A 25,034-nucleotide genomic window follows, 5' to 3' on the forward strand; every position below is an offset into this window, starting at 1 on the left:
CTTGGCGGTGGCCGAGCTCGGCGGGGACCTCGCCGAGGAGGGGGTGGCGGCTGGTCTCCTCGCCCGCCACAGCCACGGCCGCGCGCTCGCCTGCCTGCACCGGGGCACCTGCGCCCGGGGGCGGCTGCGCGCGTGTCCCTGCACCTGCTGCGTATGGGAGTGCGCGCACAGACAGACGCGCGTGTATAACGCGTGCACGTGCACACGTGTACACACGAGCACGGGCGCGCGCAGGTCTCCGTAGGGGTTGCGTGCGCGCCCCCAGCGGTTATGCCTGTGTACGTACGTGCGTGTGTGGCCGTGTACGTACACGCGTGTGCCTGTCGGTACGTACGTGTGCGTGCGTGGGCGCGTACGCTCCCGCAGGCGCGCGTGGGCGGGTGTGCCCCCGCCTGCCCCGCCAACGGCCGCGTTCCCCCCTCCCCCACCCCGCCCCGGGGATCGCCCTCGGGCCTGCGCACGCGCCTCTCCGAGCTCCGCCCCGCCGCTCCGTCACCGCCCCGCGCGCTGTAGCTGTCCCCCCCCATCCCATCGCCCCGTTGCCCTCTTCCAAGATGGCGGTTCGCGCCTCACGCATGCGGGCGCCGCCCCGGCTCCCTTCCGCCGGGCGCCGCGAATGAAAAAGGCAGGAAGGAACCGGGCTGGGAACTCGATGGTTTTCGCGCGGTGGGTAGCGTGGCGCAGCTGCTTCGTTCGTCCGCCCGCCCCCGCCCGCGTTGCACGCCGGGACGCAGCGGGTCCTCCTTCCTGCACCCCCCACCCCCGCCCGCCGTGAGTCCTCCGAGCTTGCGCCGCGCCGATATCCGCGTTGCTCCCAAGATGGTGGCGCGGGGCTCGGGCTGAGAGCGAGCGAGTCCGCGAGAGGAGGCGCACCCGCGGGCCCGGCCCGCCCTCCCGCCCCTGCGCGCCGCGCCGCCGGCATCGCCAGGCCGCTCGCCTCTCCCTTCCCCGCCCTGCCAGGCCGCGGCCCCGTCTCCTCCGCCCCGGGGCCCCGACGGCTCCACCGGCAGCGGCGGCGGCGCCTCCTCGCCTGCGGCCCGGCCCCGAGCGCAGCGCGGCCCCCGCATGAGCCCGGGCGGCGGCGGCGGCGGGAGTGACCGGGAGCAGCAGGCCGCGGCGCCCAGGTCGGTAGGCGCTACGCAGCGCCCGGCCCGGGGGAGGGCCGGGAGGGGGGATGGCGCCCGTCTCACGCCGGCCCCGGAGGGGAGGGAGCCGGGAGGCGGCCCTGCCCGCTTCCCTCCGCCGGGTCGATCCCCCAGCGGGGGTGTGGAAGGCGGGCGGGAGGCGCCGGCGGCAGGGGTGAGTGGCCTCGGTGGTCCTCTCCCTCCTCCCCCAGAGGCACATGGGTGCGGGGCCGCCCCGTTCCTCCCCAGAAGCGGGAAGGCCGGCCGGGCGAGTGGCTCCGGGCTTCAGCCCGCCCCCCGAGGAGACCGGGCTTGCTGGGCGCCCTTGGGTGAACCCAGCCGGCCCCTGCCTCAGTTTCTCGGCCGGGCCGAGCGGCGCAGCGACGGTGCCCGCTCCGCGGGGCTGCTGCGGGCATGGGGCGGCTCGGTGCCTTCGGCAGGGCTGGCTGTGGCGGGCGAGGAGGTGGGGGTATGTGAAGTACTGCGAGGGTGCGTAACCAGTGTGCAAGGCCTGCTTAACCAAGTAGGTGTGTTCGCTTGCTTGTCTTACCTTCTGTCCAGTCTGAAGAGTTGGATCTGCTAACCTGTGAACAGGCTGCTTTGCTGATAAATGTGATCTGTCACTGCTGACTGCAGGACTTTCTGGGCTTCAGGTTTTGAGCGTACCTGCAGTATTTCTATTAAAGAAACTCTATGGGTTGTTATGGTTCACAGTCGATGTGTAAATCAGATGTCTGAGGTGAGGTGATGTGGTCATTCAGAAGTTACTACTGCTTAGGAAACAAAACATGTTCCACAACTGTCCTTTAAGTGGCGAGACCCTGTAATCTATAGACTTGTAGTTAAGCTTTTTTATTTTTTCTCCAATTAATGAAAATACTTGTTTATGTTTCCTTCTGCGTAAGCAATGTTCTAATTCTGGGACAAAGCCTGTGTCTTACACATCACTTCAGGGATGGTCCCTCTGTCTGTATGGAAACTTCCCTACCTCTGTCGGAGTCTGTGCAAACCTGAGGATCTGTGAGAATCAGCTTGTCAGATTAGTTTTACTATGCCTCTTGCGTGTCTACCAAAAAGTTCCTCAGTGGGAAATTGTACCTGATTTTAGCTTTGATTTCCTAACAAAGTAAGTCCTACGTGATTGTATTGTCAGTTTATCTTTTTTTTTTTTTGACTGGTTTGAAAGGGAGAGGTCTAAAAGATAAGATTAAGTTCCTAATTCATGCAGGTAGCATCCAGTTAGAGAGAGATTCCCTGCTAAGGGAGAAGGAACATTCTTAAGTTCAACTGCATTGTTAGACATGTATGACTGGGGGAAAATAATGGAGGTGGTGAGAGGTACCTCTTGGTAAGAATGAAAATGACTGGAAAATGGGCTTTATAGTTCTCACAAAGTGCTTGGTTTGCATGGTGGCACTAAATATGCTGTGCCCTTTCATCTTGGAAACAGTTGAAGGTACTTTTTTAAAAATTTGAAAATACAGTGAAACTCAAAGTTCAATGAGTGTGTTTGAATTCAAAATATGAAATGTGCATTACCAAATTGCTATGGATATTCGATGATTTTCCTCACACATCTTTTAAAACAGATGCAGTTTGCAGTGCTTATGACTTGTCTTTGTAACAGTAATGTTCTGTCAATTCAATACAGATAAACCTTGGAAGAAAAGCTAGAACACTGCTTAGGTTTACAGGGCTGAAAAATACCTTTAATTGAAACTTTCCATGCAGTATTACAGATACTTCATCTCTCTTTTATGAATACCTTCCATTCCACTCTAAATGTTTGCTATTTAATGTAGCATCTTTCATACTGGAATTAACAAGTTCTTTTTCTGTTTACCAGAGTTGTTTCTTATTTCTCCTCACTGAGTATCCTGAGTATCTCCCAGGAATTTAGAAATAAAAGCACTGAGTTAGATGGCAAAAGAAATGGTTTGATTTGTTTGGGGTTCTTTAGGGGTATGATTGTGTGATGGCATAGAGAAAAAAAAAAGTGACTAAAGGAAAGGCAGGCTAGAAAAAACAGATGTGTTTTAACTTTTTCACAGCAGTGTATTTCAAAGCCTAGATCTCTCAGTCCAGGTCCTCTTCAGAACTGTAACATTGTGTGGGGTTGATCCTTTTTTTAATAGCAAACAAAACTTTTAGTCTTTTTTAAATTACTGCTGCTGCTTAAAGACATATGCAAATGATGATTCTTTCGTGAACGGAATTTAAAACTGTGTGTATATGTTAAATACATCTAGAGATGTGCTCAGCTTGTTAGAGTCCCTGTTAGAGAGCACTTTGACGTTGTCCCTGGTCTAACTAATTTGAGAAAATAAACCAGGTTTTCTTTCTTTTCATTTAACCTCACTAGGAGAAAACCTGCTTCAGAAATATGAAATGACGTATGTACCCCAGTATAAAGTCATGCTTATTTCATTATGAATATGTGCTTTGTTGATGTGTTCTTCAATAGTTCTGTATGAATTCACAGGTTCTACTTAACTAAATACATAGTTGTGGGGGGGGAAATATCTTTGAGTCAAGTTTTAATAGTCATAAACATGTTTAATTGTGAGCATGTTTAAGCATATAACATTTTGTATAAACAATAATTAGTGTAGTACATGATATGACACTTATCATGGACCAAATTTAGTGTTTACATTTTTGTAAATATACATCATCTTAGTTTTTGCTATGCAGGAAAGGTGATTTTATTTTTTAACCTCTGCTACTTTTGGTTTCAGTTTACTTAGTGAATGTCCAGAGAGAATTCATCTTTTTTTTTAAATGCAGGAAATGTCTTTCGCCCTCCCCACACCACTGTATTCATACACTGGAAGACAAAAGCCACTAGTTCTTAAAAATAGAAGATACAATTGAGGGACAAGGGGAGAAAATTCCTAAAGTATGGAGGCATGTATCTCATTTCCAGTGTCAATCTTTGTTTCTGGTACCATGGGCCAGGTTTTTCCTTCACTTTAGTTAATGAATTGATATTGATTTTTAAACAAAGGAGGTATGTTTTACACTTTTTCTGAAGTATCCAGTATATTTAAGGTAGTCATGAGTTTTATAGAGAAGCAGCATTGAAAGGTTTTCTGTCATTAATCAAATTCTGATTTGTATATGGAAGGAGAGAGGTAATACATTTGCTATCAAATAATTTAGAATATAATGTTTGCTTTTTTAAAAAATAATCTCCTTCTCCAACTTCCCAGGAGAGTGGTGTAAGCTTTGCTAAATAGTTGGTTCCCAGAGACAACAGCAGTGAGCAAATCGCGTGTTTGAAGTGACTTTTGTCACCTTAAATACTTTGACCTTAGCATTTACTTCATTAACTTCCTGTATTTACAGGCAGTGCCTGACAGCCTCGTAAGGCTGTATTGTCCATGAATAAAGGTTTGGAAAAAGCTGGTTCGTATGAATAGTAATGTGTGTAATGTATCTGGTTGGTTAGCACAAAGTCGGCAAATGCAGTGTAAAGGTAATATTTTGTAATGAAGCAACACTTCAGTAGCTATACCAGCTGGTGAGACTTTTCTTCAGGAAAATAACTTCATAGGAGAAATATAAGAAAGATAAAATCAAGTACTGTTGGGATCCAGGATTCATGCCTGGCAATGTAACACATGACCGAATAGCACTTTAAATTGCTATTTTTGAATAGTTCCACCTTCTTGTGGCTAGGAGTGACAGAACTTATTGACAAAATAACTTACTGGTTGCAAAATTACATTCTAAATTAAACATTACCATAGTGTTCTGTCTCACAAATACTCTTATGAATGAATTTCTTAAAGGAAGCATTAACTACTTCTTACTTTTAATAGGTTGAGCCTGCTTCCCTGTATTATGCAAACTGCTACATGGAGGAAAGGGGTGGAAGTCAGTCTTTACCGATACTCTTTCCGTTACCATCCTGCATGGTTCTTTACCCATGTTTTACAGAGTGGTGAAGAATTAAGAGAAGCTGCAGTTGTTCAGCTGAGTGGAACTAAATGGGTGGCTTCCCTCTGGACCCTCACTTCGCTGTCTTAGGTAAGAGGGGTGACCTGATTCTTTTGAAGCAACTTGCATTTCCTTAGAACAGAGGTATATGTGTTTTAAGAGAAACTTCTAGTTAGTGAAGCAGAGGTTTGGACTCTTCTTTTTTTTTTTTTTTTTTTTTTGTAATCTGATGGCTTGAAAAGGGTATTCACAGTGTGTAGCTGTTCAAGACTTTTAATCAAAAAGTGTTACTGTTTGCATCCATTCAAACAGCTTTAAAAACATGCTCTATGTTCATGTACTTTACTTTTGAGAATCATGCTCGTGTAGTGTGTCAACAGTGGGACTGTTCCAGAGGTGAATTACAGCGGTGATGGTTTAGTACAAACTTGAACTGATGTACCAGTTAGCTGCTTGATATAGAGCATACTACTTTTTTTCATAGAATCACAGAATGGTTTGGGTTGGAAGGCACCTTTAAAGGTCATCTACTCCAACCCCCCTGCAGTGAGCGGGGACATCTTCAACTAGATCAGGTTGCTCAGAGCCCTGTCCAGCCTGACCTTGAATGTTTCCAGGGATGGGACATCTACCACCTCTCTGGGTAACCTGTTCCAGTGTTTCACCACCTGCATTGTAAAAAATTTCTTCCTTATCTCTAGTCTAAATTTACCCTCTTAGTTTAAAACCATTACCCCTTGTCCTATCACAACAGGTCCTGCTAAAATCTCTGTCCCCATCTTTCTTATAAGCCCCCTTTAAATATTGAAAGGCCACAATAAAGTCTCCGCCAAAGCCTTCTCTTCTCCAGGCTGAACAACCCCAACTCTCTCAGCCTGTCCTCATAGGAGAGGTGTTCCAGCCCTCTGATCATTTTTGTGGCCCTCCTCTGGACCTGCTCCTGCAGGTCTGTGTCTTTCCTGTGCTGGGGACCCCAGAGCTGAACACAGTACTCCAGGTGGGGTCTCACGAGAGCAGAGTAGAGGGGGAGAATCACCTCCCTCGACCTGCTGGCCACACTTCTCTCAATGCAGCCCAGGATACAGTTGGCTTTCTGGGCTGTGAGCACACATTGCTGGGTCATGTCCAGCTTTTCATCCACCAGTACCCCGAAGTCCTCCTGTGAAGGGCTGCTCTCAATCCCTTCATGCTCCAGCCCATACTGATACCAGGAGTCACCCCAACCCATGTCGGGGACCTTGCACTTGGCCTTGTTGAACCTCATGAGGTTCACAGAGGCCCAGTTCTGGAGCTTGTCCAGGTCCCTCTGGATGGCATCCCCTCCCCTCAGGTGTGTCAACTGCACCATTCGGCTTGGTGTCATCTGCAGACTTGCTGAGGGTGCATTTCATCCCACTGTCTGTGTCACTGATGAAGACATTGAACAGTACTGGTCCCCATACAGATCCCTGAGGGACACCACTGAGGGTCACCAATCTCCATCGGGACATTGAGCCATTGACTACTACCCTCTGGGTGCAACCATCCAACCAGTTCGTCATCCACCAAACAGTCCACCCATCAAATCTGTATTTCTTCAATTTAGAGAGAAGGATGTTGTGGGGGAACCATGTCAAAGGCCTTACAGAAGTCCAGACAGGTGACATCTGTAGCTCTCCCCTTGTCCACCAATATAGTCGCTCTATTGTAGAAGGCCACTAGGCTGGTCAGGCAAGACTTGCCCTTGGTGAAGCTGTGCTGGCTGTCTCAAATCACCTCCCTGTCCTCTATGTGCCTTCATGTTCAATCCTTGTGTGACTTAATTTCAGAGCTGTTACCTAAGTAACTAAATAAGACAAAATTGAAGTCTATCAAAAACTATAAGGTACAACAAGTTAGTTTGAAACCCAATAGAGGTTCAGTCTTGGTGGGCCTTGAATCAACCAGTGGGATCACAAGCAGAAAATCATGGAACTTCTGTTTGGGTTTGGTGGTTGTTGCATAACTGGCAGTGATTAGTCCACATGGTTTGTTTTTCATTCTGGTGTCCTGTGAGGAATGTGTCAGGACTTCTGCTGTCTTGACCAAGGTAGAGTTAAGGGGTGGAGCTAGTTCTTCATCTCTCCTTCACAGAGGAGACTACGCTCTTACTCCCTTTGGTGGACCCCTTTTTGGACTTGTTGATACTTCCTTGATAGTCATTACACCAAGAAACTGGTGAAATGAAGAGATTGGAATGACAAATAAACACCCCTTCTCCCTTACCTTTAGGAGCTGTGTGCAGGGGAGGCACGAGAGCTATCTGTAACACGTTGCCAAGCTTGCGTGGTGCTGAGGGATGCCAGACTTGTTTGGGCAGCCAGGCTCTGGCGCTACTTGTGTATTCCTGCTCTGGTATGCTCTGTGGGACCCAGGTTGGAGCAGCTGCAGTTCAGCAGACTTGGAGTGTTAGAGTGGCTCTTAAAGGAGCTGAACTTCTAAAATGGGCTGCAGGTCAAAATACTGCAGGAAATGCTACTGTAGTTGTAGACAAGTTTTTATTTTGCATTATGGTTAGTCATGTGTTTGAACTTTGAGTACTTTAGTACTTAAAATAGTTTGATTTTGCAGTGTGGTATTTCTCATTTTCTTAAAAGGTATCAAAAACTTACAAAACTAGATAGTACTGAAGAGTTCTATCACTACTTCAGAATTTCTGTTCCCAATATGATGTTTTCATCTTTCTTATTTGTATAGCCATATTCAGATAATGATTACTTTTTATTTCCTAGTGAAGTCTTGGTGATGAATATTGTGGTTTAATATGTGTATATACCCATACCCTATTTTAGAAAGTCCAAGGTATGCCAGCATACACTGGCTGCAGTAACAGCACCTAGATGTGTTTTAGCTGTTGTAGCAAAATTTGCCTATTGTGGACCATAAAAATACATACATACAGTCCACGCAACCTGCAAGTCCCATCAGAGTTCAAGGACACAGGAGCTCCTAAGAGAGCGTATCACTTCTGTGAAATACTGGTATTCCTTGGTTGGGGAAGTTGAGCCCTTTACATTGTAAAGGTGTGGTGATAAATACTCTATTTGCATGGTTCCTATGACCTGAATGTCTTAGTGAAAGAAAGAATGTTTGTGAATACCTGTTTATATTTGGCTAATGTCACTATATTAAGAATGTCAGTCGTGGAAGAAAATGACTGTTATTTGAACTTAGCTATTTGAAATTGTGTTAGAGAATCTATAATACTAGGTAAAATACCATTTTCTTTAGGGTAGCGCTCAGAATTTTTTCTTCTCCTGTCTCATGACAGTTATTGGAAAAAAAGAAAAAAGTGGAAAACATCGTTTAAGCACCTGATAGAGGTGATTTCATTATGTCTTTCATCAAGTCAGACATGATAGTTGCAAAGTATTTTTCATAATTTATAATTAATTTCTTAAATATTTTGCAGTTCTGTATGCTAGAGTTTGGTTAGTTCAGTAGCTTGCCATTTTTGTTAATGTCATTCAGTGTGCTTTGAAGTCTCTTTCTTATTGAAAATGTATGACATAGTTGTAAACAAGCAGCTCTTCTGGCTCTGGTCATGTGACAGATCAAGATTTCTTTATGTTGAGTGGAAGCAATAGTGCTAGCCATGCTTTTAGTCACATTTACCATTTGCATTTCTTTAGGCAGATATGGCTTAATGCTAATTATTAAGTATACTAAGGGTGAATGTTAAAGCACATCTGACTTCATGAAATTATTTTCATTCCTTTCAGACAAGTGTTACAGATTCTGTATTTGATTTTGTTGTTGGTCATGTAGCCTTTGAGCAAATCTTTTTAGTAAACTGTTGATCTCCTCCTGCTCTGCCTTGGTGGTAGCTGGTGGGGGAAGATTGAGGAAAGAGAACTGGAAGTTCAGGAGCTTCAGTTTCGTGCTGTTGGAATTACTTGCTCTTCTGCTGCTAGCTATGTGTTGTTAAGCAAACTGTGGTCTTGTTTCTTCTGTAAATTGTACTGTCTTAAGCAACATAGCTTCAGTTATGTTGGGAACCTTTGTTTTCTTTTCTCCTATTGCTGGGCAATAATCATAAGATCCCTGATAGATGTATTTGTGATACTTCTTCATGTTATACTTTGTGCTCTGTTTATACTCTGTGCATGCTGCAAGTTGGTGCTTCTGTACCTTAGAGGATAGTGAGTGAACTTTATATAAATGACATTGCTCTATGTGTGTACATGAACAAATATGTACATTGGCGTTTAAGCTGGAAGTCCTGTGATACAAGGTGTGAAAACATTGGTCACATTAGTCAGACTACTTTTACCAGAGTAGGCTCAATGGCGTCACTGTGAATGAAGAATTATTCTTTAATAGAATATAAGATAGATATTCTGGATTTCTGCTGTTGATACGGAGTGGAAGCGCCACCTCTGAACAGGAAAGCCATCAGTTACTGTCTCATTCTTCAGATAAATGTATTCTTTTTTCTCTTCTGAATGATAGTAAAGTTTTATTGACACGGTTGCATAACATTAACTCATCCCAATTGTACATAAATTCACATAATTATCGTAATTGTTTGTTGAAATAGCAGTCTTTTTTTTCATGAAATGGGTAGGGTGCCCTATTTAACTTTCTTCTTTAAACACAAGAAATTGTCTACAAACTATTAGTGCTGTAGAGCTTTACAGCATGACTGTGTCAGTCCAGGATCATCCCATTTCACATCCCGGATAACGAATTGGGCCTTTGGTACTGGATGGGTTCCCTGTGTTTTGATATCTTTTTAAGACAAATCTGAATGTACTTTTAAGATAACCAGATCAGGGTATCCTTTGTGGGAACTCGGATCTGTATCAGAGATCAGCCTAGATCAGCTGCATTGGATTTGTTTGTTCTTAATAGAGTTTTGGAACCAAGAAATTAAGTATTAGACCTTCATGGTACTGAAAGCGTGATACTCTGTGTCAAATGAGTAACTTTCTGGAAAGTAATTACTAGGTTCTTTAGTTATATGCCTATATACCTATTTCTGTCACTTTTTCCCCTGAAATTGGTTGTGCTTTTAGGTGTTTGCTGAAAATGTTTGGTACATGTTTTAGTCGTGTGTCCCTTGTTAATTATGGCTTCCCTGAAAATGAATGATTTATAGGAAATCTCATCAAACTCCAGCAGTTTTGTGCAGCCAGGACAAAGATGAGGTTCTATCTGTGACTTCTTTGGAGTGTTGTTTTTTTATAATTATAAATACCAATTCTTTTTTTTTTTTTTTTAAAAAGGGGGGGGAGGGAGAAACATTACCAGAATCTTCCAGAAGGAGGAAATGGATATTTATAATGAACTGGATGAATGGAATTGTAAAACTCTATTGCATCACTACAGAGGAAAGAATAGGATACATTGTGTGTATGGACTTTCTGCTTTTGTAGTTTCCCTAACATGCTAAGTATTTTCTGTTGTGTTTTTTATGGGGAGTATGATTTTGTTTGGGAGGTTATATGATTTTGTTTTCCGTAGTCCTGGGAGGAGCAGGGAGTTGAACTCAATGATCCTTATGGGCCCCTTCCAACTTGAGATATTCTGTGATTCTATTCTAGAATTCTAAGTATATGTTTCTGTTAGTTGCAAACTTGTGACTAATTGAATGGCCATTCTTGAATGTATTGCTTTGAAGTTGTATGGAGCATAGTGCAAAAACTGAAATGTAATGTTTTGCATTATAGGTACAAGAACTGTAGAAGTCTATTTTAGAATTTGAAAGAAGTTGTTTCTGCAGCTCTGGAAAGATATGGTATGTTTATGTTTTCACTTATATTTTGTGTATGCTAATAATTATAATAACAAATAATTACACTTTTGTTCCTTGATTTAAAAAAAAAAAAGTTGAAGATAAGTTCAGGAAGAAACACATGTTAATTTTTCCTGTATTTCTTTTGACTGTGATATTAATTAGGCATATTTTTCTAGAGAACAGAGTTATTTGATTTTTCTTGGAGAAAATAAATAATGATTAATTAAAAAAAAGAAAAATAAAGAAAATAAACACTGATGAATTCCCTTTTAATTTGTTACACAAGCTCAGCATCATGTTGCTACCATTCATCTATTTCTCCATGGATGGATAAGAATTGGCGCTGTTACTGAAAGTTGGTGGGGTGGTTTTTTTTGCCTTGCTGAGTGTATTTATAGTGAGGCTTGTACAGTTTTTAGGTATGACTTGAAATGTAAGTTCAGAATAAGTAGAAAACATAAGCAAACATCAGTGTAAGTCAAATTTGCAAATTGGAATGTTAGGAAATACAGAAATGTAACCTTCATAAGCAGTGTTAACATGAGCCCATGGCACATGGTATCTCTTCTTGTCTAGGCTCCTAAATATCCAGCCAGCTTAAAAATATGTAAATGTATTACAACAAGGTTGGAATTTTAACTTGTAGTTATTTTAATTTCCATTTTCTGACTTTATTCTGATGTAGTCCTGTGGAGATATCTGGTAGTACAGAATAACAGCACCACTCTGCAGCATTTCTTAAGATGTGTAGTTCTGCAGCTGCGTACATAGAGAATTTTTGAAACTTTTTGCATTGGTGCATTCAGAAAAACAATTAAGTTCATTTTTCTACCATATTAATAGGTCTGTTAATGCATATATAAAATTGTATGTAGTAATTTCAACAACTGCTTCTAAGCTATGTGTGTACTTTCTTTTTAACCACTTAAAATGTGGGGAAGAACTCAGTAACTGCTGATACGAGTTTAATATGCCATGGGTTTATACCTAGATTTTTCTTTTGAAGATACTTAACATAGGAACATATTTAAAGTTTTGAAATCTCAACCTTGCAGAAGGGTTGTTGAGTGTCTGGGTTTTTTTAAGTTTAGTAGGAAGCTATAGAGAGGAGCTAAAATGATTAAATCTAAGCCAAAACTTTAAATATAGTGTATGCTAATTAAAAGTTGTAAATCTCTTAAAAAGCTATAACGTTATGTTACCACAATCCAGATGTTCCTGAGAGAATTGTGTAGATTGGTCCTTTACTCTAGCAGGCATCTGGCAGGTAGTGTATATTCATTTTTGCACCCACAGCACCACTGGGACCACCCACCTGCTTCTTGCTCTCCAGTTTCAATACCGGTTGTGTGTATGATGGCTCTTCAAACCTAAGCCATTATTTCTTTATTGCCATTATTTAAGCTGGCTGCTTTTTTCTGAGTGTTTAACTGCTTGCCACTGTATGTATGCATAGAGTCTTTGTAATGGTATGCGCTTCATAAATTGATGAAGAATCCCCCTGTAATCCCCCCCAACTTGTGAGTAATGAATACTAATAGAACATCAGAAAAGCTGAATGTTATGCTACAGAATTGCATGATTGCTTGGTTTTAATCTAAACTATATATAAACAAAACATGCTGGTGACACTGAAGAACTTGGTGTACAGAAAGGTACTTTACTTGGAAGGCTGCATGAAAGATGGGTGGCAAAAGAAAGCAAAATAACAGAGGATAAGCAAAAGGACAGGTGGAATAAAAGTTCAAATATTAAAGCTGAAGTGAAGCTGTAAAACTCACCTGTTTGGAAAATAACTTAACTTGATACCTAGCCAGTAAAAGGAGAGCTACTAAAAGAAATTTAAATAGATGATTGGATTTCACCTCTTGATGTAGGAGGGACTTTCCATTCATAACTGTATATCATTTTGGAGGGAGCCTGAAGTAGCAGGCATAACTGACATAGAAACAAATGGTTCTGCTGCAAAAAATAAGGAGCATGTATAGTGGAATTAAAATCAGATGTGGTCTAAGTGAAAAATGCAGAAGGTAAAGATAATTTCAGGTCTTCCCCTCCTCTACAAAGGTGAATAAAATACATGTATGATCTTACTGAAATGTCAAACCAAAAACAAATGTTGAAGGGAAAAATCTAATGTCCACAGTTGCGGGGGCAGTTGTAGAAAATGAGCATAACTCACAGGCCTTTAGCTTTGGGGCAAGAGGAGGGAACAGGAGCAAACACTAGACCTTTTCTGTTACTTTGTGATTTGTGGAGTATTGTCATCAAGGCAAAGTAAGTATACAGATATTACAGGGTGAAGCTTTTATATAAATCTGTAGTTTATCTCTGTATATTGAGATGCACCAAATTCTACCTTTATTAAATTCAGTAAATTGTGGTTTTACTGAAGTGTAAATTTCAGAATGGAACCAGCTTTAATTTGAAGATAGTAGCAAATTTGGGTCCCCACCCCAGATAATTTATTCAAGTGTTAACTGTCCTCACTATCCTGCATGCTTGTGTTCCTGCTCTAATTTGAATTTCTCAGCCTTCAGTTTCTAGTCATGTGAGGGGTTTATATGCTTTCTTTTAGTTGGAAGATCTTTTTTATGTATTCTTTCTGCGCTATGAGAGGACTTGATTTCTTCCAGTATCCATATTGATTACCTTGATTAACTCTGAACATTATCTAGTCACAGGGTACTTTCTCCTATATTCATGCTGTCTTTGTGGCTCTTTTCTGCTATTCTGGAATATTTCTGAAGAATATTGAATAATTAAAGAACTGGGCTCAAGTTTTGAACATGTCTGAAATACTTTTTGCAGATGAACAGACACCTTTCCAGTAACCCTTCATGAATCATATTTGTGGTTCTAGCTGTAATACTGAGAGCACATGTGTGTTTGCTCATCAGTTGTCACTTAGTCACTTAGATTGGCATTTCTTGGGATAGAACCCGATTTTTTTGGTCTTCTATGTGATTTTTTTATTTGTTGTTACTAGTTGAATGGTTTGGTTTACCAGGCAGTGGAAGAAACATTGTATGGATGCCTTACTACTGTTTTTTTGCAGCTCCATTAGGATTTATGTGATCAGGTTTTATTAGTGTCTGTTTTATTTTACTTCAGGATGATTGATAATTTAACCTGCTATTAGTTGCCTGAAGAAAACTTCTGGAATCTTATGTCTTTCCATGTTTTCTGTGTTGGAAACAGCATGCAGGCAACAAAAGTAAATGTTTCCAACTTTACCAAGAAATTAAGGCTCAAACATGCCTATTAGGTTTTTTCTTTTTTTTTTTTTTCCTGTAAGTGACAGTTAAAATGGAACTTAGGGATTTGGTGAATATCTACAGTTTCCTTCAGGACACTTGATTCAATCTCAAATTATAAAAGGCCTGCTTTCCTCTTAGTTGGCAGTTCCTTTTTTTGAAGTTGTACACTAGCCAGGGTAGTTCTGAGGGCACCTTTTACTGTATAGATGACTGTCCATTACATGATGGTACTCAAAGTCATTATGGAAATGTGTCACATTCATTTTTGGGGGATTCAGAGGGATGTTATCCTCTTGAGAGAGGTGCTTATTTTTAATTAAGCAACTCAAATTCTGTCACTGAAAGGTAAGGAAGATCGTGGTACTTCTTTGTACAGGTAAATCACCCCTGTTTTCATTAGATCATCTGTCAAAAAGAGACTCTTAAAAAAAATTTTGATCAAAGATTACTTGGGTGAATACTTAAAATTCTTTTGTAAAGGACACTTAAATTCTTACAAGTGCCACCTCCCAGGGCACCTATTCTTCAATAAGGTCAATAAGAAGTTATAGTTTAAATAAGAAAAGTGTTCCTCCTATCAGGGATCTTCCTAGACCTCAGATACTGGGTGTCAGCTGCCAGATTGCTATGCTGTTACAGAAAATGAACATCAGATAACACAGGGGAAGTAATAGCTGTAGGAAATCCATGTAAGTAACAACTTTCAATTAAGTGATTTGTAGCTGGCAGGTTTTTGGCTTTATTTTTGATTGCTGACAAATAAGTACTTAGGTTCTCCATGGTGTGGCTTTAGGTTCTGTATGTTAAAGCTAGGGACTTCTTCTTGGCTCCTGTTTGTGATTCCAGACTTTCAAGATTAAATGAAATATGCAAAGAGATCTCATCAGGCTATGCAACAAAGTTGCTTTTAGCACTGTTTGATGCATCTGAACTTGTTTTCTGACTTCTTGCTCTGTACTCATTATTTATTTCGTCCCTCTTTCTGAGTTGATAGGAACATTCTTTTCAGAAAATCTTCACATTTGCCACCTTGGAGAAATGGGTGTTATCTCAAACTGCTGCATAAACATTACTTATCCTGTTCCCTCCTGATGAGGGCTACTCCAAGCCACACAAGGTTCTTCAGATATATGGTTTGAAGGCATGGATCTTGTATATTGTCTTGCTAATTATAATAGGGGTTGTTGCAGTCCTGGTTGAATCTACCCCTTGTAAATAGTCACTAGGCAGATATAGGTGTGTTGCTACTGGAGCCTGCCCAGTCCCAAAGAGCTAGCTAGCAGCCATCTCGGGTTTCTCAGGCATACTCCACAGGCACAAAGTTCGTTTGATACCTTCAGCTGGTCTGTGTCTCTGTGAAAGCCTAAACTGTAAGCAATGCTAATCGTGAGAGTGAGGACCAGAGAAATTAGTTGGAGTAATAATAATAAATATCTGCTCTGGGGTTGCTGTTCCTACCTTCTAAAAGGTGAATTACATTCAGAGGTTTTTTGTGTGAAGGAATTCCTGTGACAGAAAAGCAGTTGATTTAGGTCAGTTTCCTGTTCTTCATAATGCCATTTTCCAAGGTGTTAGTGTATTCATCAGTGTGGCTTCCCTTTTCTGATCAAGTAGTGTCCTTTGAGTCTCTTACCAGGTTTATTTTTCTGCCTTGTTTGGATCCAGAAGTCAAAATGTCCTTTGTTCAAACTGGATTCAGAATAAGGGATCTTTGATGGCAGTCTCCTTCACCACCCACCCCATGTTTCAACGTGCTGGTCTCTTTGCCAGCAGACAGTACTCTGTTGATGCATGAATGAGTAAGGTTTTAGAAAAATGAATTCTTTCATTTGTGCTAGGGAATCCTTGCCAATCATATTCTGTCCCACAGGAGTGTCAGCAAGGATAGGTGGGGAAGGTAGGACAAGAAGGGAATGGAAGGGGAAATGATTCATTAAGGTTTCTTGCCTCTGGATTGTTGAAAAGTGGCATGAGATTTTTAGACCCCAGTACAGTAAATCTAGTTTTAAGGTATCTTGTAACAGATTAGAAATGCTGCAACTAACAGATCTGCAGCTCTAATCTACGATAAATTCAATTTGTAGATACACATTTCACTACAAAATTTGGTTGGTTAACTTTAGCTTGATGAGATTCATGCCAGTTTGGATACTGCCTCTCTTCACAGAGCTGCTGTAGATACTATGTTCAGTGATGGGGTAAATCTGAGTAACAGAGTTGAATCTGTGTCAGTCCTGGGTACAAACTTGCCTTGGCCAATGATTGTGGAGCTGCCACCTCGGTACGTGTTCTTTAACATTCCAAAATCTGAAGGTTTTTGAATCCAGCACCAACACTTCGTGTGTTTCTTCACTGTTGACAATTGTGTTCATGAGTTCTCTCCTCCCATAAGAAACAGCAGCAGGAAAACCCTGTTTTACTAAGGTTGCTTTCAGCCTGTTGTTCTAATGTGCTTCCATTTGAATGGAAGACTACAGTAATTAACCTTTACCCATGGTCTGGGTGGTATAGGACACAAGTCTAGGTAGGGAGTGATTGATTTGGTGCACTCCAGAACATGAGTTGGTTCTTCCAGCAGTCAGACTGCAGGTTTCCCAACCCGTGAGGCATTAGACAATTACACTGCTCTCCTCTTTGACCAGCAAACTAAAACTTACTTGGGCAAAGAGCTAGAAGCAGTGTTAATTTCTAAACGCATTTTCACAGAGCCATTTCACATCAATTCAGAAAGCAGCAAGAATTAGATTTAACTTTAGAAGAAAGCACTGCCTTAAAATAGGCATCTCTTTCTTGAAAGCTAAGGCTTGGTTGAAAGTAGGCATTGTAAGGTCTTAATCAGAATGCCATAAGCAGTGTTTTAAGGTTTCTTAGTTTTGCATCAGCATCTTGGTTTTTGCTGTTTGTTTTTCTGTACAGCTGATGGTCAGCAAACATTAATTTGAAAATCTTTACCCTGTTTGTCATTTAATGTTGACAGATGAGGAACCTTTCCAACTGACTGTTATTCATTGTGCTGTGTTCCTGGCATTGACTCAGTTAAACTTTGACAGTTTACATCTGTAAAACACAGGTACTAGAGAACCTCTGTTTTATTCCAGAGGTATTCAGTAGGCTGCTACTTTTTTACTTCCTTATGTCAACTGCACTTGTGTGTAGATGAGAAGACTCAAATATTACAGATGTTAAAATAATTAAATGTCACTTTCTACCTCAGAGAATGTACCTGATAAAACTAATAAGCATCATTCCGAAACTAATACAAAGTTTGTTTTGTTGCAGAGTTTATAGCAGAATAGCAAATTGTAGTAGAGTGGCAAAAGTCAGAGGTTTCTCTGACAAACTTCAGAAAATCACGGGCCTTGCTTTTACTGATCAGTGATTTCCTATCTCTGACAAGTCAGCAGATACAAATTAGCATTGAGAATGCTTGATTGTTCATCAAACCTAAGACTCTTGTAATAGGTTGGACTGAAGCACAAAAGCTTTCTTTACCGAAACATTTAAAGCTGTCTGATGTGCTCCCTTAGTATTTGCACCAGATTATGACTGTGGTGGTGTAGAGAGCTGCGGGTGTGCCCTCAATAGCTCTCTAGCCTTTGTGCACCTTGCTTCTGTATGAGGCTTCTGCTGCATGGCAACCTACAAATGTGTGGTTTCATCTGGGTTAGAGCCACAGGAATAAGCTTCTCAGATACTGTACAGACGTCTGTCTTCATAGCTACCAGCTGTTTAGAGAAAGTAAGATAACTTTTTGTTTACTTAATACAGTCATAATACTTAAATTTTAATCAAAAGTTTATATTAACAGAAAGTGAATAATGCTGTTTGTGATCTGACTCTCCATCAGAGGCCTTTTTTCTTTACAGTCTTTGTCAAGTGCACCTAGGAGCTTGGGTGGGAGAGAGAATGGGGTGAATTAAGTGTTGGAAATATTTTATCAGTTAACTTTAGTTTAGAGTAGATAATAGTAGTAGGTAAGAGACTAACTGGTTCCTTTTCAGCCATGGAAGTAATCAGCTGGGGTGGTCCCAGGGCGCTCTGGGCACGAGTATTGCTGAGTGATCATTGGCTGCCACCTGCGTGACAAAGTAAAGGACCAACCCTTCAATTTATACCGGTGGAGCCAGATCACAGGAAACAATTGACAGGTAAAATACACTTTTGAAAATTTAAGGGAGAGGAGAGAGTACATGTTGTGTAAATGGAGCAAAGAACCTAAAAGGTTGGCTACAGATAACAAAGGTTGCTCCTCTGAAACTTTTACACAGCTTCAGTTTATTTCATTTTGGGGAGAGGCACACAGCAAAGCATAAGTTACATGTCGCTCCCCTGGGAACACAGATTCTCATTAGGAAATATTATTAATTGAGTTGTAGCAGGGAAACAACTACTAGAATTTTATTGTAGTTAGAAACCAAAGTTCATATTTACGCATGTGCTTCCAGATCTTTGAATGCTAGTTGTCTTGACGCTGGGTGCTTTCCACTGGTCCAAGAGATGGGGTTTGATTTTTTTTTTTCAGAGAGGTTAAAAATAAGCTGATGAATTTTCAGGTTCACCAGCTGAGTGTACTGTAGTGAGTTACTGTAGAAATCTTAGAATGCCATTCAAAAATGAACTAATTTTTGTGCAGTAGGTCTTACTCTTGAAGATAAAACAATGCTTAGCATCAATATTTTTCTTCTGGTTTATGTTTTTTTAGTGGACTGGCTGAAAATAATTTGTAAGGACTTTTAACTAAATTATTTTTACTTGTTTAGAGTTGTTAAGCTTATGCTTAGCCCAGCGTGATACAGGACTGGTGTGACAACTCGTTTTTAATCAGTGACTCAAAATTGTGATCACCCTGATGTCACCGAATGGCCACAGCTTGTAAAAGGTAAGCATAAAGTGTATTGTGCTGTTTCTCAGGATCATTTTTAGTGTAATGTTTATTTTAAAAGTATTTCATCTGTATGGCCTGAAGTTAGTTTTATAAATAGTATTAAGGTATATTGTTTGTTTAAGATAAGTTAGCTGGCAAAGTTGACTTAACCCTCTTGCTTAGAGTGATTTCAAAGCTCACTTAGCTTGTCTCTGCCTGCTTTTTAAAATAGGAGCACTGTGGTGCTCTGTGCTATGCCTCTTAAGAGTAATACTATCACTTAAAAGTCTCTGGTGATTTTTACTGTCCTACTGGAATTCTGTGTAAATTGTTCAGCATACTTATTTAAGCAATTTGTTCAATTTTCTTTTTAAGTATTTGTCCAGGAGGCTTGATGATGTTAAAATTTGTAGGCTTGCGTACCTTTATTTTTCTCTCCTTGGGAGGTACAGTGGAGGTAAAAGGAGTGGCTTGCAGAATGGAGAAGTTGTTCCCTGTGTTATTGGAAGTGAGCCACCATTTGAATTTGCTAGCTCATACTGCAGTATTCAGATTAGTTGGTGTCTTGTGATCAGTATCTGCGATCTAATTCAAAGCCAAAATTTATAAGAGCATTTGCTCTAAGATTTTCTCTGAACAGAACTCTTGTTTCAGACTTTAAGCATGATGAAAGGACGTCCTGCCATACTATATAGTTGTTTTTCAGTACTGTTGCCTGCTCAGAGGAATAACAAGGTATCTTGTTTGTAAACAGTTGGGTATTGCAGAATAAATAGCTTCTCAACAAACAACTACAATTCCTGTAATTAAATTATGTTCCACATTGTTTTAATGAGTACTGAAAGCTCATTTTATTTGGTGCTTACATAGTCAGTTGAAACCTTTTAAATTCGGGTTAATAAGTGCATTAATAGTTCTGCAAATCATCGTTATGGTAGGTCTGCTCATGTTATAGAAAACATTAAGCTGAAGGAATTTGATCCCTGTTTTCTGTAGAACCACATACCTTAAGAGGACCAAACCTTTTTTGACTCAGCTAGGTTTTATTTTTTCTGAACTTTACTGAAACTTTGTCTTCTCTTATGGTTTGTCTTATAGAAGAAGTTTTTTCTGCAGAGTAGCAGGTACTGAACTGCACTGTCTGTTCAAATCCCAGATAAAACTCACACGAATGATAAGGATAGGAAAAGATTTTGGATCCAAAATGTGTTTACATGTCTGTACTGCAAATCATCAGGTTACCTTTTTTCCATGCAAAGTTTAGATGCCAAACTGCTTTTTTTCTGTAACTTTTCATACTGCTGTGTATTTTAAAGCCTCAAAGCGATTAATACTTCTGATGTTTGTGTTTTTAACACTACTATTTCATTTGTATTTTCATAGCAACTTAAAGCACTACTCTTACCTAAAGCTTCATTGTGTTGTATTTCCTATGACTAAAACAAAGATAGCAACCACTTCAACCTTCCAAGCTCTTTGCTATCAGTTTCTGAAGTCCTGAAGATGAATAGAGGTGCTAGTCAGTATGAATATAAACACTCTTCTTTCCACTGCTCCTCAGGTTGTATGGCTTCTAACACTTAAATGCACAGGTGAATAATTGGGAGAAAATATAACTGACATTCTTTTCTCTCTGCTAAGTATTTAGTGACTTGTTTTGGTCACTGGAGTTGAAGGGAAATTAAATTTTGATTTGTTTTGCTGTTGAGATAGTCAGCAACTATCTTGTCAGTCCTGAACTTTAATGAGCAAGGGAAACATCATTTGAAGGGAATAAATAGGGACCAAATTTTGAGACTGGGCAGTTTTTATGTTACTTTCCAGTTAGAGGGTATTTATATTTTAAGTATGATTATAAAGTTAGTTGGATTGTAAGTTCAGAATTCTGTCCCTACTGCTAGTTTAATTTTATAACCTAGTGAAATATAAACAAGTAACTTCCTGTGTTCTGAATCATCTGTCACTGCATAGTACCTAGCTAGCCTAGGAATTTTAAGTTTTCTGCCAGATATGCTTTCTAGGCACGGGGTCTGTTAATATAGTACAGTTTGGTAAAATTCAGAAAGTTGCTAAGATCTGGTATGTCAGTAAAGGAACTAAGATTTTAGTAGAGAACTCGGAGAACAGTCCAGGCTTTAATAGGAGGGACCATCCAGTAAGGTAGCACAATGAAACATAGGAAAAAAGGAGATGTTTCAGGCTGCAGGTGGAGATTTCCAGTATCATTTAGAAGAGTGTAGTCAGTCATATAGTAAATAGAGAAATTCAGAAATTCAAAGATTAATAAAATAACAAACAAAGATTATTTTTTTTTCCCCAGTATAGCTATGGCAAAGCCTGCTTAGCTGAGCTAACTGAAGTTCCCTAACAAACTCTGCTGAAACCTACAAAGTGAGTTCTATTTGCAGATTTTAGCTCATTTCTGTTTTGAGAAAGCTCTGTCATGAAAGACATTTTTGTTCATGTAAGCTACAGAGTTTTACTGTAATGGCCGTGCTCTATTTCTACACCTCAAACAGTAAATCCAGCATGGCAGTTCTGGTAAACTGTACCAGAACCTATACCCAAGTGAAGGTTGGATAAGGTTCTTCAGGATATGATTTCAAGGCAGCTTAAGGTGATTGAAGTCAAAACTGCTGCAGTTGTACTGCCTTGTCTCCTGGCTTATCTGGCTAGAAACTCACTGGTTAGGGGGAATTCCTGAAGGGAGGAAAAAACTAATCTGTCTAAAAAAAAAATAAAATTAACTACTTCAGTGCTGGCATAAGAAAAAAAGATGGGAATAAGGAGGAGCTAAACAGCTATAATTTAGCCTACTTAATATGGAACTATACCCCTTAAATTACTCTGTAAATTAAGTCAAAGGGGTTAGCAAGCTGCTTGTGTGTTCAAAAATGCCAGGCAATAACACCTAACTGCATATTACTGGCTGACCTGTTGGCTGGAAGGAAGAAACAGAAAACTGTTTGTGAGATTTGTCCATAAATTCAAGTAGAAAGGCATGAAATTTGTTTTGAGATTCTGTTGAGACCTGCTTCTGAGCTGCTGCTTCTTAGAGTCCAACTGTGCAGAGAATCTGTTTGTAACAGTTGATCACTGATAAACTCTGAGTACGCATTTTGGTTACAGAAGTGGTTATGAAGAATTAGCCCAGAACTGGTGCGCTACGCAACCTGAATACGGAAGTACTGCCAGCAGAACTCTTCTCTAATGGTTGCTGTTGTGTAAGCTGTGGGGAAGATGTGCTGTCTACCTAAGAGAAATTTGGCTTAATTATATTGTCAGGTTTTATGTTATAAACTGTCTTCTGGAGTTTGGTCAAACAAATTAAATGTGCAAGTGCATAAAAGTTGGTGCTTTTAGGGCAATAATACATTATCATCACTCTCCATCTTTCCTAGCTCTTCATATTGTAATGACTTAAAACAACAAACAATGTTTATGGTTTTTTATCTGTATTTGCAGATCACCAGGAGAACCTCACTCTGAAAACATTGAAACTAGCCGAATGTAAGTAAATGAGTGGATGAGTTTGGTATATCTTGTTTAAAAATGTTTGGAACATATGTAATAGTTACTCTTGCACCTGCTTAAAAAGAAGATGACAAAAGCTGAGTAGAACTGTGGAATTACCATAGAAAATTTCAAGTTAGTATTTTGGTATGGAAAAGTAATTTTAAGCCTCTGTAGAAACTGTGGTGTGTCTTGGGTTTTGCTCTGTGGTTTTTTTTTTTTCTGGAGGATGAATGGGTTGAAGGGAAAGTTCAGAGGTTTAATGTGAACCAGTAGATGGTAGCATAATACAGTGTCAGAAATCTTCAGGCCTGTATTGAGACTTCACAGTAGGGGTGTGATTTCTACCTGCTATTCACTAATATCTTGCATGTGTTTGAAGACGCTTCAGTACTAAGGCACAACCAATACCTGCTGATATCTGTTGTGGCAGATGGATTGCTGAACTAAGAAGAAAAAAAAAGTCTGACTTAATTTGGGAAATTTGTATGCTAGTTACTTCTAGAAACAGAAAAGTATCTTTCACTAAAGTATTCATGTAACATCTTGCTCACAGTTCTGAACCTTGTTTTGGTCTCTTCATTAGCCTAGAAGCCAAGATTAACTAGAGGCGAGATTGTGATAGGCTGAAATGTTCATTTCAAATTCTAAGGGGTTGCAGGACTAAGAGGACCATTTTAAAAAAAGAAAAAAATTATTTGAGAATTTATTCTTCTGTGAGTTAACAAACAAAGATTCTTTTCTAGCTATTCAAACCATCCTATTATAGAACTCAAGTAGGGAAACGTCAAACTCTGCTTTTCTGGTTTACAGCGCAAGTTCCAAAATAATAGAGGGAGCTTAGCCCAGTGGTTAGGGTACCGTTGAGGCTTCAAAACATGTGGGTTCATTTCTCTTCTGCCACAAACTTCTTCTCTGACCTTAAACTGTCTCCTTGACACCCTCCCCCCACGTGGTCTACCACATTACTCACAGTGGGCTGAATGCCAGTTTCAGGATGTTTTGCAGGCTAGGGACATGGTGTGAATTGCTCAAGGACTTCTCTGCTGTAGCTGTCCAGTTTGGGGAGGAGCAAAGCTGAGGTGAGCCCCTCCACACTGGACTTCATACCTAACCTTAAAAGTGATGAGAAGGGAGAAAGGATCACTTTTTCCATGTGTTTTTAGCAATTCACTACAGTGAAGTTTTTTCTTGCACTAGCAGGAGCATTCCTCCAGGGACAACGAATTTGCTTCTCCCTCTCTCATACTGTCTGTTACAGAAGTGCTGTCTAGCTGCTCTTAGGAGTACAGGTTGCAGGGATCCAGACCTGAGAGGTGATTGACTGGCTGTCACTAGGTGGACATGTGTTAGAGACAGAGGTTGCAGGGCAAAACCCCTGCCATAGTCTCTTCTCCTGCTTCAGTAGCAGTCCCTGCTGCATTGTGTTTTATTGGCCCTGCGGCAAGTTGAGTTGTGTTCTTATGTTTCCCTGGACTAGCCAAATGGGGGAAATCAGGCTGTAGACTGGCTGTAGTCCACTCTGCATGCTGTCAGTTGGACTACTGCTTCTTGCACTTTGTAGGGAAAGATGTGTTAGAAACAAGCATCTTTACTGGTGTGAAACAAAGACTCTATAAGGACCTATGATAAATCAGAAGAAAAGGCAGTTTTCCTTTTAGCAGTTTGACAGTGGTTTTTTGTGTGTGTTCTATCCTCCTTAAAACTGAAGCTGAAAAAATAGTCTACAATAGCATGCTTTTCTGTGTGAAAGCTGAATTTTTTGGTGCAGAATGATGATTAGTTGCCCTGACTATGTAGATTTCCGGTATCTGTCTAAAATAGATGTAAGCCAGTCAGGCTGTAGGGATTCACATACTTGAGCAGTAGTTATACAGTGTTAATGCATGATATACTTGCAAAACTACATTTTTAAAAACCGTATCACAATGTGATGTGTACATTACCTATTACAGAGAATTTCTGCAATCCTGCTACATAGTTGCTCTTGCCACATAAGGTGGAATGGCAGGCTGCCTAATAGCGTGACCTGTAAGCCTACTGTGTAGCTAAAGTAGTTACTATGTTATTTACTTGCCTATGATTCATTAGTAAATGCAGGGATTTACAAAAGTGTTTTGTTATTTGCACAATGAATGGTTAAATTGGTTTTGCTCTGGTTGGCTGATATAATTGCTTTATTTGTTTCTGTGTTTTGCATTGCAAAGCCTTGTACCAAGAGCATAGTCACATATGTTTCACATGTGTGAATTAAAATAAATTTTAAAAAATTACTGACTCTTTTAGATTCTTATGAAGTAAATTTTTCCATGGATAAGTCTTGCTTATCCCAAGCTTTTCAAATTCTGACTCTATACAGGATGAACATCTTGGTGCTAGCTCAGAGTTAGGAGTCTTTTTCCTCAGCATTCAAGTCTTTGAATTTTTAAGATCAGTGTCTTCTATCTGCTCCAGTCACAGGTCTGCATTAATTTTCAGCTTTCATTAGTATAACTTTCTTAAAACCTCTTTAGTGCTAAATTACATAATTTTTAATTGTTTACTTTAACAATAACTTGACTTCTTACCACTTC

At 40.4% G+C, this 25,034-nt stretch overlaps 1 protein-coding gene across 11 annotated transcripts in view; it reads left to right on the forward strand.

Annotated features, from left to right (window-relative positions):
• The first annotated feature begins 549 nt into the window (after window positions 1-549).
• UBE3A (ubiquitin protein ligase E3A) overlaps window positions 550-25,034 on the forward strand; it is a 55,419-nt gene continuing 30,934 nt past the window's right edge. The window contains exons 1-6 of one of the 11 annotated variants that reach the window (XM_074815018.1): window positions 559-666; window positions 4,949-5,156; window positions 10,757-10,824; window positions 18,086-18,232; window positions 18,845-18,963; window positions 22,414-22,458. In XM_074815018.1, the coding sequence (XP_074671119.1) occupies window positions 18,944-18,963; window positions 22,414-22,458 (65 nt within the window). In that variant the 5' untranslated portion in view covers window positions 559-666; window positions 4,949-5,156; window positions 10,757-10,824; window positions 18,086-18,232; window positions 18,845-18,943. Of the gene's footprint in view, window positions 667-773; window positions 1,125-3,916; window positions 4,032-4,948; window positions 5,157-10,756; window positions 10,825-18,085; window positions 18,233-18,844; window positions 18,964-21,268; window positions 21,340-22,413; window positions 22,459-25,034 lie in introns of those variants that run through there. The other 10 variants (XM_074815020.1, XM_074815019.1, XM_074815016.1 and 7 more) reach the window with 10 other exon arrangements.

This window comes from Strix aluco, chromosome 2 (assembly GCF_031877795.1).
Source record: "Strix aluco isolate bStrAlu1 chromosome 2, bStrAlu1.hap1, whole genome shotgun sequence".
Lineage (NCBI taxonomy): Eukaryota > Metazoa > Chordata > Aves > Strigiformes > Strigidae > Strix > Strix aluco.